The 18260-nt window shown below is 36.3% G+C and overlaps 1 protein-coding gene across 3 annotated transcripts in view; it reads right to left on the reverse strand.

The window, feature by feature from the left end:
* The window catches only part of UVRAG (UV radiation resistance associated), a 302584-nt gene that overhangs the window by 108610 nt on the left and 175714 nt on the right, over positions 1-18260 (reverse strand). For all 3 annotated transcript variants that reach the window (XM_074400911.1, XM_010334331.3, XM_003923486.4), the window contains exons 10-12: positions 17000-17087; positions 15710-15770; positions 6960-7125 (exon numbers count right to left, since the gene is read on the reverse strand). In XM_074400911.1, the coding sequence (XP_074257012.1) occupies positions 6960-7125; positions 15710-15770; positions 17000-17087 (315 nt within the window). The remainder of the gene's footprint in view (positions 1-6959; positions 7126-15709; positions 15771-16999; positions 17088-18260) is intronic.

Here is an 18260-nt window from a genome sequence, read left to right on the forward strand (position 1 = left end):
ACATTACCTTAGTCACTCAGCAATAAGAGAGAAGCCAACATGACTCGAAAGCCCAAAATAATTGGAAATAAAAAACAAACACTTCATCAAGTTTAAATAATTGGAGGCAACAGAGAAAGAGAAGAATTTTGCATGGCACCTTTTAGAGAAAAAAACAAACGTCAAGTGAACCAACTAACAAATGTGACTTGAATAATTACCATTTTCAGTGAGAACGTAACAGTAACTCTGCTTAACATTCAGAGATTCACATTACTGCATTCTTTACAAGAATGCTTTCCCTAAATCAGGAAAAGGAGTATTTCAGGCTCCAGTACAGACCCATTTTGATAAATACACTTCTTCCATCTCCTACATGCTTGCTTTACAAGTACTATACCTAATAATTAGCACTTTGTCTGTGTGCGGTGGCTCACGCCTGTAATCCCAGCACTCTGAAAGGCCAAAACAGAGAACATGAGGTCAGGAGTTCAAGACCAGCCTGGCCAATATGGTGAAACTCCATCTCTACTAAAAATATAAAACTAGCTGGGTGTGGGGGTGCGCACCTGTAGTCCCAGCTACTTGGGAAGCTGAGGCAGAAGAATCGCTTGAACCTGGGAGGCGGAGGTTGCAGTGAGCCAAGATCTTGCCACTGCACTCCAGCCTGGGCAACAAAGGGAGACTCCGTCTCAAATAATAGTAATAATAATAATAATAATAATAATAATAAGCACTTCATCTTCTGGGCTTGCCTCTCCTCAGGGGGGCCTATCAAGATGAATGCTTAGTTAACTTGTATGATCTCACTTCATCTTTCAAACTGTTTCTCCATTTGTGAAATGAAGAGTTTAATCAGATGATGTAACAATATTCTGACTGGTTCTAAAACATAGTAAGTCTACAATTGGGCATGGACTTTTTTTTTCATCTTTATTTCTGTTCCATGGTGTACTGTTAGGTAATACTAGAGAGTTGGACTACAGACATTTGGGAAAGTTTTCACATGAACAGAAATTTCTCAAGTTAGGTCAAATTCCTGTAATCAAGTGGAAAATCCAAAAGAACTAATAATTTCATTCATTTCAGCAGTATTAGTCACCCTGAAAAATATTTGCTTAATTATACTTTAAAGTTGCATAGCAAGGAAAGTAGAAAATCAAAGCATTTGGTCCACTCTTTTCCACTGCCTCAAGTCATCGTATTCATCATCCAATTTAAAGGTTTGGGGTCTGGGTCTACTGAGTGTTCTAAATGCCAACATTTGAGCAACAACCTATAATAAAATGAAGATGAAAGGTTATAAGAAATGGTCTAATTTATAGCATTCTCTTCCACAGAAGAGGGTTGGAAATGAAAGACACAGCATTTAAGCCTAAGCACGATATGAAAATTCCCCAATTCTGGAAGAAGGCCATTATATTGAATTGGATGCCGCAAAAACAAACAGATGCTAATTCAGTGAAAACAGCAATCATTTCTGAACTCTCTGCACTAAAAGCAGCTTGATTAACAAACAGAAGCTGAGAATTTTTAAAGGAAAGAATACGTACTTCTTAATATAAGATGTTGTCAACAGGTGTTTAAGTGTACCTGAAGCAGGTAATAATAGAAATGAGGGGTCAGAATTACAGCAGTCTGAAAACCAGAGTTCTGGAATTTTCATTTATGTTTTCAATATAAGCTTTTTATAAACAAAATCCTGGATGCCAGTCACTATCTCTACAGAAAACTTATTACTTACCAAATAAAGCTCCAGGTATTCTGACAGTTTCAAGAAGATGCCATCAGAAAGACATTTTCATTCATTTATTTACAAAGTCAGTGTTGCTTAGCCAAGGTATCAGCCTGCTCACTGCTACTCTGCAAACTCCTTTGTCTCTTCCTTCTTGGCAAAATGCAACCTAGTTATGCTGAATGGGAAGGTCTATAAATTTCTAGACCTATCTAATGTGGTTGCAAGAATAATAAACAACTCAGGTCATAAGACTTGGGGATCTGTTTGACCAATCTCTTTATACATAGGATGTATGACCTCCTTGTGCACCTAGTCACAAAGAAAAGGTGTTAGACCATTCTACTCTCATGAGAATCAGGTCCACATGCAATGACTATGATCTTGGCCCAATATCATCTGAAAAGAAATCAGAATCAATCAGGTAAAAAGGGCAACTCTTGGGGTTTTGGTCAGATCAGGATCCTCCATAGGAACAAATCTAAGTTCACAAAATCAAGGAAACAGCATTACCATTTTTCTAAGTTCCAATAATTCTACAACAGAAAAATAGTTTACCATCTTTTAGAGATTTATAAAAGTATTGTTGTGAGCAGGCCAGAAAGTTTCAAAAGTGCCTGCCAATTATACTACTCCTTGTTTATCCTCCTGAGAATAAAACAAACTTCAGACATCTCTTAAGGCCTTGAAAAAGCCATATGCTCTGATCAGCTAGGTCCTAACTCATGGCATGTTTTACTAATCCATTCTGAATTTATTATCTACCAGACAGTTAAGTAGCACAATAACAATAACTAATACATTTAATTTCAAAAATCACTTTAAAACATACTTTTCAGTCCTCAGTGAAAGAAGCAGGGGTGGAGGAACATTGCAGCTGGACTGTGGTTACATTCCTCATGTTTTGTGGTCTGAGCCTCATAGTGAAATGCAGCAAAGATTTCAGAGTTTCCCTTTACAATATGCAGGTGTACAAGTAATGGCTTAGGCAAGAAATCAGTCCAAGCCTGGGTTTCAAACAGGCCAGACAAAGAAAAGAAATTGGCCTTTTTTTCCTCCAGCAAAACTGGCTATATAGAGCTTTGAATTCTAATATCTCATGTACCAACAGCCAGATGAGACAGGTAATCAGAGAGGGGAGAGGCTGAAAATTCCTAGGGTCATTACATTAATTATAATTGTCCAATGAATCATTCAATTTCTATCTGCCATCTCCCATGAAGATCTGATTCCACCTAATGTCCTGGAAAGGTTTACATCAAAATTAAAAACTCAAGAGAAAGAAAAACCATGTCTAATCTGCTCTTCCAGTGATCCAGGCTAAGAATAACAGAGGCATAAGCATAATCAATAAACGTATTTCTATTTATATATTTATGTATACATTTATGTTGTTTCAAAAAGGATTTGAAGTACTTCACAAAAATGCATAAAACCAGCTAAAACACTTAATAGTTCATAAAATCTAAAATAGCATCAATTGCAAAATGCATCAACTTGTATAACACTAAGAAAAGATAGGTACTATCAATTATAATATGACATGCCATTAATTATAAGATTTTAATATTTTATCTCATTTTATCAATATTATCAATTATCAATATTTTATCTCATTTAATCAACATTAAAATTTTATATATCAAAATCAATAAAATACAATATGTGTTTCAGCAAAACGTGGAAGATAGAGGTAGAATATAAAATTCATTAACCAAAATGCAATTCCTGCGGTTCCTCTGGCTGCCAAAGAAAAAAGGGATAGCATAATCACCTAAAACTAGCTGGCCTTACCAGATCACTTGAGAAAATTGATCAATAAATCAATAAATCACTGCTGCTACTCACACTGGGGTGTGCTAGTTGAAAATGCCCACATGTTAAGTTGCTACTTCACAAATTAAAGTGTGCAACTGATCTGGAGTAAAAAATATTTACCATCTCAAGGAACACCCTTCCTACAAGCTTCCAAAGTGATTTTCCTGCATAACTAATTTTAATGTCAGACCATCACGAAACTTTTGATAAAAATCTGGAAAGACACTTAATTTGAACATTATGGCACTAGGAGAAGGCTGTTTGGAAATAGCTCAGCCTCCAGAGAACCACCAGGTGATCTTTCTTAAGTATATATCTGGTCATGGTATTCTCTTTTGCTCAAAATCATCTAGGCGCCCCTCTTCATCCCTTATAAGCCATGTTTTTCATCATTAAACAAACGAAATGATGTCAGCAAAAATGGTACAATAGACAAAGACCTGTCCCTCCAGAGAAACATCTAAAAAAAAAAAAAAAAATCAAGGAAAATTGTCAAAATCAACTTTGTCAAAACCCCAGAAAATAGTCAAAGGTTTGTGTCAAATGCCTAAATGTTGAACCAAGAAAAAGAAAACTCAAAATCAGGAGGAAAGTTTTGCAGCTTTTTGACTTGCCCTGGCCCCACCCTCCTCTTCAGTTCAGCATTGGTCTTGCAGACGACAGACAGCTCGCCCTCCCAGTATGACACTTGATTTTTGGATCTTGAGGGAACAGACCAGATTCTTATTCTAAAAACAAGTGTGTCTGTTCAAACTTGTCTGGCAGCTACCTAAAGGACTAATGTGAGTCACTTTCCTTTGTTCCTCACCTAGTCTGAACTCACTTGGAGCTGAAAAGCAGCTAACAATGTTCAAGTAGTAAGGCAAACAAAAAACCCAGAGCCACCAGGGGCAAAAAAATTACATTTCAGATAAAAAACAGATTGCCTAAAGCCTGGGAAGAAAAGCTGGAGAGTTTCTTTGAGATTAGATCATTCAAAAGTGTCCAAGTATACTGGGGAATTTAGAAGCTACATTCATACCCAAAACAAGACGCGTGTTCAGAAAAAACCTGAGCGGGGCCTACCTTTCCCTCTGGCTGACAGCTAGGCTCAGTGCAACCAGAAAGTGAAGGCTAAGGCCTTCAAATGAAATTAAAGGACCATAGATAGTAACTTGAAGCTGCACAAAGAAATAAAAATCCAGACAAGGTAATTACATATGTTTTTTTTTAAAAAAAGACAGTAGTATGGGCACACAATGTATAATGATGCAATTTGTGACAGTAACAACATAAAGATAGGAGGGAGGAACAGAGGTGTATAGAACAGAGTTTTTATATGCTACTGAAGCTAACTGGTATCAGTTCAAACTAAAATGTTATAAATATAGGATGTTAATTAAAATCCCCATCATAATGATAAAAAAAATCTATAAAATACACAAACAAGAAAATGAGAAAGGAATCAAAACGGTACACTACAAAAAAGTATCAATTAGGCACAAAAGAAGGCAGTAATAGAGGAAATAAGACACACAAAAAAGCATAAGACATACAGAAAACAAATAGTAAAGTGGCATAAGTTTTTCCCTATGAGTAACTAAGTGGAAGTGGATTAAAAACTCTAATCAAAAGGCAGAGATTGGAGGAATGCATAAAAGACATGCTCTAACTATATGCCATCTTCAAGACATTTATTCTAGATCAAAAGGTTTCAAGTGGAAACATGGGAAAGATATTCCATGCAAACAGCAACCAAAAGAGACCTGGCTGGGTTGGTTATGCTAATATCAGATAAAACAGTCTTTTGGCCAAAAGTTTTTACAAGAGTCAAAAACATACCAATAAAGGGGTCAATTCATCAGGCTGACACAACAACAAATATGTGCACCAGACAACAGTGGTCTGAAATATATGAAGCAAATGTTGACAGAATTGAAAGGAGAAATACAGTTTTATAGTAATAGTTGAATTCAATATCCCACTCTCAATCGTAAGTGGAACATTTAGACAGAAGCTCAATAAGGAAATAGAAAACCTGAGAACATCATAAACCAACTAGATCTAACAGACGTAAATAAAACACTGCATCTAACAACAGCAGAATACACATTCTTCTCAAGTGCATGTGGAATGTTCTCCAGGACAGACAATACATTAGGCCACAAAACAAGTCTTAATAATTTTTAAAAAATATTAAAATCATAAAATTAACTTCTCTGCTTCTATATCATAATGGAATAAAATGAGAAATCAATAACTAAAGGAAAACTAGAAAATTCACAAATACATAAAACTTAAACGATCCCCTCTCTATTTTTTTTTTTTTTTTTTTTAAACAGGGTCTTGCTCTGTCACCCAGACTGGAGTGCAGTGGTGTGATCTCGGCTCACTGCAGACTTTGCCTCCTGCGCTTAATCAATTATCCCACCTCAGCTTCTTGAGTAACTGGGACTATAGGTGCACATCACCACACTCAGCTAATTTTCGTATTTTTTTTTTTTGTAAAGACAGCTAAATTTTGTATTTTTTCAATGAGAAAGAAAAGGAATTTAATGAGCAATAAGAAATCATCTGGAGGTAAAAAAAAAAAACTCATTGATAATAGTAAGTACCCAGAAAAACACAGAATATTATAACACTGTAATTGTTCTGTGTAAACTACTCTTAAGGAGAAAGACTAAAATATGAGCCAATCAAAAATAATAAGGACAACTTTTCAAGACACAAACAGTACAATAAAATGTAAGCGGGGAGGAAATTAAAGTATAGAGTTTTTATTAGTTTTATTTTTGTTTATGCAATCAGTGTTGTCTTTGGTTTAAAATAATGGGTTATAACATAGTACTTGTAAGCCTCATAGTAATTTCAAATAAGAAAATATACAACAGATACACAAAAAATAAAAATCAAGACATTATATCATAACACCAGAGAAAATCACCTTCACTGAAAAAAGACAGATAGAAAAGAAAGAAGGAAGAGAAGACCACAAAACAACCTAAAAACAAACGATAAAATGGCAGAGGTAAGTCCATACATATCAATAACGTTGAATGTAAATGGATTAAACTCTCCAATCAAAAGATGGAGAGTAGCTGAATAGATTTTTTAAAAAACAGGACCCAATGATCTGTTGCCCACAAGAAACATGCAAGAGGTACTAGGTGAATATTAGTAGATTATATGGCACTTATCCTCACAAAAGTAAGGAGAAAATAAATGAAACCTACAGTAAATTTTTGCTACCATTAGCAAAATTTGGAAGTCCAGGGGTTGAGTCACTAAAATTTATATGAATAACTACATTGATTTAAATAAAATGAAGCACTCTATAAAGGTTATAGAAAAGTTGTCACAATTTAGGCTACATTTGACATATTATATTGTATCCCACGTTTTATATACTGGCTTGATTTAAAAATCATTTTTGAAAAAAGACACTTACTCTCTCTCCTTTTCAGTCAGCTTGTCATTGATATTGTCTTTGATTGTTGATCTAGACCCTTTATGAATTATAGGATATCTGAGGGGCACTTGCAGGAAAAAGGAAATCATGGAGACCAAATGTGCAGTGTAACCAAGGGCAACAGCAATGCTTCCATCATCTTTTGCTGTAAATTGAAAAGCAGAGGAAAAGAAAATTACTATTTATCTTATAAATAACTACAAGATAATAAATCATTTCAAAGAATATCTTAAAGAAATACGTGGTACATAAGATATTAATCACTTATCTAAATTATATAAATTTTCTGCAAATTTAAACATATTAACAAGACTTGAAATTTCATCTACTAACTGCATGTAAAATGATTTCCCAATAATTAACATGATGAGATTAACATTTGATATATATCTTAAAGCAAGAACTCTTACTATGTCCAAATAACCATTGCTTTCTTTCTCAGCATTTTTACAGGGAGAATTAATATTTGAGTCTATTGTATGATATGAAAATTAGCTTCAGAGGTTTAAACATAAAAAACACACTATACAGTGGTTATATATTTTATTCATTAACAATTTCCTAGGCAATATAGTTGTACTATTTTACAACATTATTAATTCTAAAGGGAAATGAAATAGTATAATCATTCTTCTGCGGCATGTTCTTGATATTGAAAAAGGCAGTGTGACATAAATAAGCCTATGAAGTTTGATGTGGGGTAAGGGGGAAAATGTTTTAAGCAGCAAAACCAAAGGTGAAAAACCACTGTTCATATACCAACCCATTTATGCAATATAGGTGGAAGCAATTACTAGGAAAAAAATGCATGTATCCTATAATCAGACATAAACATTTAGCTTTCAAAAAGCCACAGATAATTACATTTTTTAAACTTATCCAGATTTCTGCCACTATCTATTAAGTGATAAATGATGATTCATGTGATAAGAACAGGGATCAATAGAATCAAAAGTTTTAAAGTTCCCCCAGGAGGAAGGAAATAGGATCTTTTTGGTAGACAGTATTCCTAAAATGCTTTACTTAAGAGTGCACAAGTGCATGTGTGTACACTCACACAGTAAGACGCTGAACACACAATCTGGAATATCCCATCTGGCTAGGGAGGAAGGGCCAAAATGATCACAATGACCATGGCTTGACTATTCTCTGACTTCTAAAGGTGGCTTTAACCTTAATTACTAATAAAAATTTTTGCATTCTTTCTCTTTCTACTTAATATGGTAGAAATGCCACTATAGCCACTACAGCATTCCTCAGTGAATTCTCTACCCTTAACTACCATAGCAGACTATTGGACTATTGGTTTTTCTTTGATAGTCATATATATATATATGTGTGTGTGTGTGTGTGTGTGTGTGTGTGTGTGTGTGTGTATACACATATGTGTGTGTGTGTGTATGTGTGTGTATACATTTTCTGTCCAGAACTGTCTGTAGTACTTTATATATGACATTCATTCACTAACAATGTAAAATTAAACACCTTTTAAATACTATTTCATTTATTTTACAGATAAAGAAACTAAGGATCAGAGATTAAGGAATCTTTCCAAAGTAATAGAGCTAGTAAACAGGTTGGCTTGACAACCAATCCTCATGCCTCAATCTCCCAAGTAACTGGGACTACAGGTGTGTGCACTGTGCCCACCATATTTTTTAACTATACTTAATATGTTTTCCATATTACATATAATGATTTTTTAACCTGGAAGCCTCGAATGTACCAAGCACGTGACACACATGTACCACCTTAGTTTCTTCACAGTTTTCTAGTAAGAGCAAAGAACACATAAGATGTCTGAGAGTCCTCGATGACTTGCACAGTACTCAACAGAAAATGGGCTTCTCAAGGAAAGTCTGTTTTGTAAAACAAGCTCATGGGAAAAAATCAAAGAGCAGTCATTTTCCACCGACTACTGAGTCATGCCCTAATTAACTAGATTCCTAATTATTTTTAGAGACCATGTCTTCTTGTCCCAGTCCCACCCAAGTACCTCGAGTACTACTACAACACTTTCCTTCTGCTGAAACCCATACATCATAATACCGTAGGGTATTATGATGTATGGGTTTCAGCAGAAGGAAAGATAATACCTTAGGGACTAAAAGTACTTTATATTATAAATTTGTTACGTTATAAATTCATTATCATACAATAATAGAACAAACAAAAACTTCCGCAATCACTGAGTCTGATACTACCAACTTGGAGAAGAGACCAATGAGACCCAGGTGGTATAAACGGCTTGGTCAAAGCCATATAGGTAGAAACTATGAGTGGTGAAATAACTGAGAGAACTGTGTCCACAATTCTCCAGAATATCTATAAAGGTGTGGAGTCACAGCTGGACCTGTGAGTTTCTTCCCAGGTCACTGAATTCTGCCTCCTGCTTTCTGTAAAGATTAGGGTTTATCAAATTTAAAATATTCCTGTCAGTAAAAGGACTTGATCTTTAAATAACCACCTTTTAGAGGGAGAGGGAAGAAGAAGAGGAAGATCTAAAAACAAATAACACTATGCTAACTTGCAGCTTCCCTGTATGTGCTTTATACAAAGCTTTTCCTTTCCTATATGACCTGACAGAAGAGGTTTGTAGAACTTCTAGAATGCAGCAGGCTTCTTAATTAGCCTTTCAAGCAGGTGAAATGCAAACTATCAATGTTTTAAAAATATCTAATGCTAAACATTCAAGCATCTATATTTTTTCCATATTATGAAAGGAGGACTGCTAAAGAACTGTATTTGTGTATTTTGGGACTACATCCACATCTCTATCAAAAGAGCAAAAAGTTAGTTTTCTAACATCACTTCCCACCAATGAACAAAACAATTTTACTTACATTTAAAGATTAAAAAGGCATCTCTAAGAGGAGTCTCACACAAAAACAAAAAAACCAAAAAGAAATAGCACACACTGAAAATTGAATAATACTGGAAATCAGCTTTGATTCAGGTTATTCACACTCACCATTCTTGCCACAAGTCTTCCCACTCCACCTATTAAACATTCTAGGTTTCCCATTCCAGGCCATAGTGCTCCATCACGGCCTCAGTGTTAAACATTGTGGTGTTAGATTTCCAATATTGAAGCTTTATATTAAAAAGCATTTTAAAAGGACCACGAGTGAAGCATTATAGGGCTCAAGGGTATTCCAATGCCCTCAAAAGGAAAACCACCTCCTGGTAGGGAAGACACTTTCATCACCCTAAGACCACTGAATCTCCAGTGGGAAAATGTGAGCTCATGTGGTTAATTACAGCTATTGCAGGCCATGCAACCTCAGATGTCACATTCTGTTGCCAATCACTTTAGCTAAAAAACCAAAAGGTTTAAGGTTTCCAGCATTCTGAGATCTGAAAGATTTTTTTACCTGCCACAGCCAAAACCCAGCTCTCCAGGGCGTGCTTTTCCAGTAAGCATTAACGACGTCCCTAACACCTAATGCAGAGCAGAGGTTTGTTCTGGGGTTAGAAAGGTCACAGACGATAGTTTTGTGAGTGAGAAGTTGGAGCAGGAGTGAAGGGTCCAGGGAGAAACAGGAATGAACCCTAAGATTCAGGTATGTGAAAAAGATGCTAATTCAAACAAAGTTTTAAGGAGCTTAAAAATAAAAACTCACAGTTTCCTCATAATAAATATTGCTGGATTTTTTAAAAATGTAAGTAACCACTCAAGGCTGCAGCTTTTGTGTAATTTTTATGACAACAAATTCCACAAACACACAATGGCCGTGACATTATAAATTGATTCAAGTGTTCCTTTGACTTATAGGTTGGACAAACTATTAATATTCAAATGCATCCAAGTACAATAAGTGATCTAAAAGCTCTTACCATCCTGCCTTCCCAATCACTGAGGCAGCTGATTTGTTAAGGAACCAAGCACCCACTGATCCAGACAGGACAAAATATTTAAGACTCTAATCACTGCCACAGCAGCTATGGAATCATTCCATGTTCTCAATGAGACACTGTTTGACATATGGACTCTCCTTTCCAAGAAATCATGCCTGCATAAAGGGATACAGACACAGAAGGAAATCTGGGTCTCATTACCACAAAAGGCTCTTGTGTTATGGATTACTTAAAAATACACACACACAAACATTTTTTTTAAGCTAAATGTCTCAGTCAGTGAAACTCAAATGAAGACCCTTCACTGGACAATTTTCTCCCATTGTGTCCAGGTCTCCTTGGTATACTCCAACAGTAACTTACCCATTTAGAAAAGCACAATAATATTGGGGCACTATGGTAGTATCACCCCATGCAGTGTAAAGTCTATCCCAGCAAAGTCTCATGAATATCACAGAATAGCCAGCTTGGAGTTCCTTTACTACAGTCTCTCCCAGAGAAGCAGCTGCTATAGAATACTAAAAAGTTGTCACAAGTTTAAAGAGGTTATCATTCAAAGCAAGGAAATAAACTGCATTGTGGCAGGAATAATATGAATCTTAGAATCAGGCAGACCAGGAATAATCTTAGCTTTATCACTGGTTATCATGGCTCCTTGAAAAAATTAATCTCTCTGAGCCTTAATTTTCTTTTTCTTTTTTTTTTTTTAATTTAGGGTTCTTTCCTCATAGATGAAGTTAATTCTCACAATTGTGAGAATTAGGGCAAATGTGAGCACATCATGTTCTATGTTATTATATTCCTTTTCCTTTTTTTATATTCTATTTTGAAATGGGTTCTCACTCTGTCACCAAGGCTGGAGTGCAGTTGCATGATCGTAGCTCACTACAGCCTCAAACTCCTGGTCACAAGCAATCCTCCCACCTCGGTCTCCCAAGTGCTAGGACTACAGGCATGAGCCACCACGCCCAGCCTATGTTATTATATTTCTACTCACCCGGCCTACAATGTCTTCTTACTCTCTTTCTACTGGAAAACATTTTATCTCTTAAGTCAGTGAAAGCATCATCTTCTCTATAAAATTTTCCTGATCCCCTCCTGATAGAAGTAATTATTCTCACTTTTTTGAGTACCATGTACCTAGTATAAACTTCCAAGCACCTGACACAGAGTATTAATTCAGTATTTCTTGATTGTCTTGATTACAAATGTGGTATCCTGAACTGGACTGTAATCTCACTAATGCAGGATCAATGTCTTAATCATCTCATACCCTCAACACCTGGCACCATGGATGACATACAAAGAGCATTCAATACATTTAGTCAATGGAAGTGCCTTGCAGAATACTAACATAAGATTTTCTTTTTTTTTTTCAAAGACAGAGTCTCGCTCGGCCGCTCGGGCTGGACTGCAGAGGCACAATCTTGGCTTGAACCTTCGCCTCCAGGTTCAAGCGGTTCTCAAGCCTCAGCTTCCCAAATAGCTGAGATTACAGGCATGTGCCACCACAGCTAAAATTAGCCACACCAAGCTAATTTTTTGTATTTTTGGTAGAAACAGGGTTTCACCATGTTGGTCAGGCCGGTCTCAAACTCTTGATCTCAAATGATCTGCCCACTTCAGCCTCCCAAAATGTTGGAATTACAGGTGTGAGCCACTGCGCCCAGCCAACATAAGATTTTTAAAGTCCAATATTACTGCATGTGCTTCTTAAAATGTGATTGCTTAGGTAATGGAGAATAAATAGGACCTTAAAATAAAATTAAACATTTATTTCATTTTATCTCACATTTTGTTTTTTAACAACTGCACTAAAAAACTACACTAAGTTATTAAAGGGTAGGGAGACTGTATTCAGCTTGTTGGGGATTCTAAGTGTAGATAACTACAAAAGCTATGAAAACAAGGAGACAAGGAAGTTCAAAGAAAACAAAATAGAATCAAGAAACATCTCAGAGTAATCAGGCCACCACTCCTGATATCCCTGCTTCCCTGACTGCCCGCTTCAAATCATTCCGTATTTAGCAGCCAGAGTGACTTCTAAAAGCCTAACTCAGCTCACGCCATCTCCCTTCTTGAAGTCCCTCAGGCATTTCCTACTTCCTTGATAATAAAACACCAACTCCTTACAGTGACCTCAAGGCCCTGGCTGTCCTCTCCTGCCTCCTCTAATGTAGCTCTTCTCCTCGCGCACTTAGGCTCCAGCTGCACAGGTCTGGTCTTTTCTGTCCTTCCTTCCTCTCTCTTTTGCAACTAATTCCAGTTATATTTATTGAGTACTTCCTATATGAAAAGCTGTTTCAAATGGTATTTCATTCAATCATCACAATAAATTACAGATATACATGTCTTATTTTATAAGAAATTAAGCTGAAAGATTACATGATTTACCCAAAATACAAGTCTTTTCTCACATTCCCCCACCCTGAGTTTTTTTTAGAGATACCACGCCCATTCCTCCTTCATCATCACCTTTGTACTTGCTGACCTGACCTTTCGCCCAGAAATGCTCTTCCCCAGCTGTAGCACAGTGGACTCCTTTTAGCCTTCAATTTTTATACTTCTCCTTAGAGAGGTCTTCTCTGACTGCTTTATCTAAAGCAGTTTCTTCCATTCTCTGTGACAGCATATTCTTTTATTAAATACTTGCTACATACTTATTTTCTTGCTTACTGGCTGTCTCCCCCAGTAAGCTCCATGGAAGGAGAGAAAATGTTTACTTTCTGTATCTTTGTATCCTCAAAAGGCACAGTGCCTGACATTTAGGTGTTCAACGAACATTTTTTTTCAACGAATGATGTTCTATATCCCAGTAAACTGGTACGGGACACAAGTACTCAATATAGTTACTAAATGAATAATGAGGAAAATGATGCCCCATGGGCTTCAAGACACCACTACTTCGCCTGAAATTAACATCAAAGCACACTTTTGTGAATGTCTTACAGAGATTTGAGGAAGCACTATGAAATGGAAACCAAACAAATCCCAGCTATATTATTACCTAGCTTTGTGGTCTCAAGCAAATTACTGAATACCATTTTCCTTATAGGATTCTTTGGTTTCCTTTTGTGAGTATTAAAGATCTGGCAAAATCTCATGCATTTATAGCTATGGTATACTTCACTTAATTTTCACAACAATCATATAAGATAGGTAGGGCATAAATTAATAGTTCATTTAATCAACTAGGAAATTAAAGGTTACATGACTTGCCCCAAATTACATGGTTTATAGAAGGGGAATCAGGACTTGAACACAGGTCTTCCAAGTCCTGGTTTATCACTCTCCTTTCATCACCTCTGAGAACCACTCACAGGTAAGGTCCCAAGGGGGTAACAAATTAAAACAGTCTTAGATGTTAAATGACAACCAATAACAACAGCTTGTTTATAGGAAAATGAAAGTTCTGATCAAAACTAACAATGCTCTCTTCTTCGGTAACTTCTCAAGTAGACAATATGTTGGCTTTGGGAATAATCTATAAAGATATTTAGTAGGCCTAAAAGCATTGTTTAGCCTAAAGAAAAAGAACCCACTGCCGGGCGCGGTGGCTCAAGCCTGTAATCCCAGCACTTTGGGAGGCCGAGGCGGGTGGATCACAAGGTCGAGAGATTGAGACCAACCTGGTCAACATGATGAAACTCCATCTCTACTAAAAATACAAAAAATTAGCTGGGCATGGTGGCACGTGCCTGTAATCCCAGCTCCTCAGGAGGCTGAGGCAGGAGAATTGCCTGAACCCAGGAGGCGGAGGTTGCGGTGAGCCGAGATTGCGCCATTGCACTCCAGCCTGGGGTAACAAGAGCGAAACTCCTTCTCAAAAAAAAAAAAAAAAAAAAAAAAAAGAAAAAGAACCCACTTGCTAACAATAAAAATAATCACTTTACTGATATGCCAAAGAAAATATATTCTTTGGAAAATTTATTTATTTTAAAAATATTTATTTAATATTTAATATTATTATTATGGCCGGGCGCGGTGGCTCAAGCTTGTAATCCCAGCACTTTGGGAGGCCGAGGCGGGTGGATCACAAGGTCGAGAGATCGAGACCATCCTGGTCAACTTGGTGAAACCCCGTCTCTACTAAAAATACAAAAAATTAGCTGGGCATGGTGGCGCGTGCCTGTAATCCCAGCTACTCAGGAGGCTGAGGCAGGAGAATTGCCTGAACCCAGGAGGCGGAGGTTGCGGTGAGCCGAGATCGCACCATTGCACTCCAGCCTGGGTAACAAGAGCGAAACTCCGTCTCAAAAAAAAAAAAAAAAAAAAAAAAAAAATTATATTATTATTATTTGCAAAAAGAGTAGGAAAAAGATTTTAAAATATAGAAATTACTAAGGATCATACTCTATACTACTGTTAACATTATTTATTTATTTATTTTAAGTTAAAAGATAAGAGAAATGATAGTATAACAAATTAAGCCTATGGTAATGAAAACATCACAAAATTAAATTTTCAAATACTTTTCAGGTCAGCAGTAATGACTTTCTAAATAATGACTGAACAGATTAGCATTTGCCGTTCCTCTACTCCCAATTACACACAAATTTTTCATAAAAATCAAACCAAAATTGGAAAGGCAGTTATCTGTATTCTTAAGAACCCTACTGCCTAATTTGCTTTAAGCCCATTTAAAAACTGGTTTCTTTTAAATTTCTAATATAAGGTTCAGTAATTATTTTTCAATGATCAGACCTAACATTCTGTCTCCTATCAGGGAGTCTGACATAGATACTTGCAATTGGGAAAGAACAGAAGGTCCAAAAACTTTTGGATAAAGTGCTAGGCAACCAATATTTCAAGATATTCTATTTCCATACATTAATATATACCAAATCTTTCAAAACAAAAAATTAAAATACCTTGGAAGTCCTCAGAATTAGGCAACTTGACACTGCATACAAAGTAATCCTTATGCTCATTCTGTGAATTTAATTAAACAATAAAATTAATAATTAAAGTGAAGAAACTCGAAGTCAAATCTCAAAGAATTCAGCAGGTTGGTGCTGACTCAAAGAAAACACTGTTCTAAACTCCAAGTATTATCGTAATTGTTAAAGCTGGATGATGAGTACATGATACTTCATTCTACTCTCTCCCTATCTTTACATATATACTTGAAATGTTCTACAATAACATTTAAGACATCGTGCCCAAGGAAAAAGCCATGTAAAATTATCATTATAAAAATATCCTTGGTTCATTCACATATATAAATGGTTTAATAAGATTCTATAAGCAAACTCAAATCCTATTAGCTTTCTTCTCTGAAAATTAGTGTTTTAAATCACTTTTCATTAAAAAGAAAACTATCAAATTTAGCAGATTTCGTTGTCTGAAAAATAATCCTAATCAATTTTATTAAAGTTTTCCTTTTTCCATTCTTTCTAAGAAACTAGGCTCGAAAACCTAATAGCCTGATAATTACCCCAGGAATATCTTTAACACTAATACATGAAGATTAATTAGCAATTACATTCTTAAAGCAGTACACATATATCTGCATGTATGTGTTAGAAATAGTGATAGTGGGCCAGGCGTGGTGGCTCAAGCCTGTAATCCCAGCACTTTGGGAGGCCGAGGCGGGTGGACCATGAGGTCAAGAGATCAAGACCAACCTGGTCAACATGGTGAAACCCCGTCTCTACTAAAAATACAAAAAATTAGCTGGGCATGGTAGTGCATGCCTATAATCCCAGCTACTCAGGAGGCTGAGGCAGGAGAATTGCCTGAATCCAGGAGGCGGAGGTTGCGGTGAGCCGAGATCACGCCATTGCACTCCAGCCTGGGTAACAAGAGTGAAACTCTGTCTCAAAAAAAAAAAAAAAAAAAAAAGAAAAAGAAAAAGAAAAAAAAAGAAATAGTGATAGTGGATAATGCGGTTATGTAAAAAGATCCTAAAGAAACCAAAAATAATTTGGCAGTGTTTCACACAATGAGTACATCCCACCACCAAACTGATATAAATGAAATTGTGGAACCTAAGGCTAAACAAGTCTAAATCTATGTTTGAAATAGACATTCACTCCTGAATGAGTCATGACAGAGCACATGATTAAGCCTAGAGCAATGAGTTTTTTCACTGAGAGGAAATTTCACACAGAAATTATCTTTTCAGAAAGAAAAATATTTTCAGAAAATTTGAAACTTACCAAATCAATAGGGTAAATGTAGGAAAGCTCAGAGAGTAATTGTCTGCAACGAATTGTCAACTGAGCATTAGTCTTCAAAAAGAGTTCTCTAATGAGGAAAGAAAAAAATACATTTATTAAAAATATATACTTGCATGCTTTGCAACATTTATTTCCATATAATTAATGCAAAGAAAGATTATACTATCTGTAGTAGGTCACAGAAACTCAGAAGTAGAAGCATAAATAATAGCTACCATAAGTCTTGACCTATCTCTAAATAGTATCAAACAAGTTAACTATATACTGAATGCTACTGTGTGTGATCAGTACCATGCTAAGATATGTAAAAGGGACTAGGAGTGGTGGCTCACTCCCGTAATCCAGCACTTTGGGAGGCCCAGGAGCTTGAGACCAGCCTAGGCAACATAGGAAGACCCCGTCTCTACAAAAACAAAAAAATTAGCTAGGTTTGGTGGCATATACAAAAAAATTAGCTAGGTTTGGTGGCATATGCATGTGGTCCCAGCTACTTGGGAGGCTGATGTAGGAGGACCGCTGGGGCCTGGGAGGTTGAAGCTGCAGCACGCTCTGATCATACCACTGCACTCCAGCCTGGGCACCAGAAAAAGACATTGTCTTTGAAAAAAAAGAAATGTAAAGGGCACAAGTAATCATTCACTTGGCATCTACAAATGGCCATATTTAGTTATTATAACAACTCTAGTAAGTTGATATTATTATACCTATTTACAAACAAGGAAACAATATTTGGAGAATCTGAGTAATCTGACCAGGATTTCATAGTCAATTTAATGAGGCCAATTTGATTTCAAGAAAGATCTGGATAGTATTTCCTCAAGAAATAGTCTATATTTCACTCACAATTACATATAATTAACTCAAAAACCAACATGTTGTACTATGAGAAAAAAACGTATAAAGAACAAATAAACAAAAAGCTATAACATGAGATTACCCAGCTCTTCTCTCTCTCTCTTTTTTTTTTTTGAGATGGGGTCTCACTCTGTCAGTCAGGCTGGAGTACAGTGTGTGATGTCGACTCATTGAAGCCTTGACCTTCCCAGGCTCAGGTGATCGTTTCCTGAGAAGCTGGGTCTACAGGTGCACTCAACCATGCCTGGCTAATTTTTTTATTTTTTGTACGGATAGGGTTTCATCACGTTGCGCAGGTTGGTCTCTAACTCCTAGGCTCAAGCCATCTGCCCGTCTCAGCCTACAAAAGTGCTTGGATCATAAGCATGAGGCACTGTGTCTGGCA

The sequence above is a fragment of the Saimiri boliviensis genome, chromosome 6 (assembly GCF_048565385.1).
Source record: "Saimiri boliviensis isolate mSaiBol1 chromosome 6, mSaiBol1.pri, whole genome shotgun sequence".
Classification (NCBI taxonomy): domain Eukaryota; kingdom Metazoa; phylum Chordata; class Mammalia; order Primates; family Cebidae; genus Saimiri; species Saimiri boliviensis.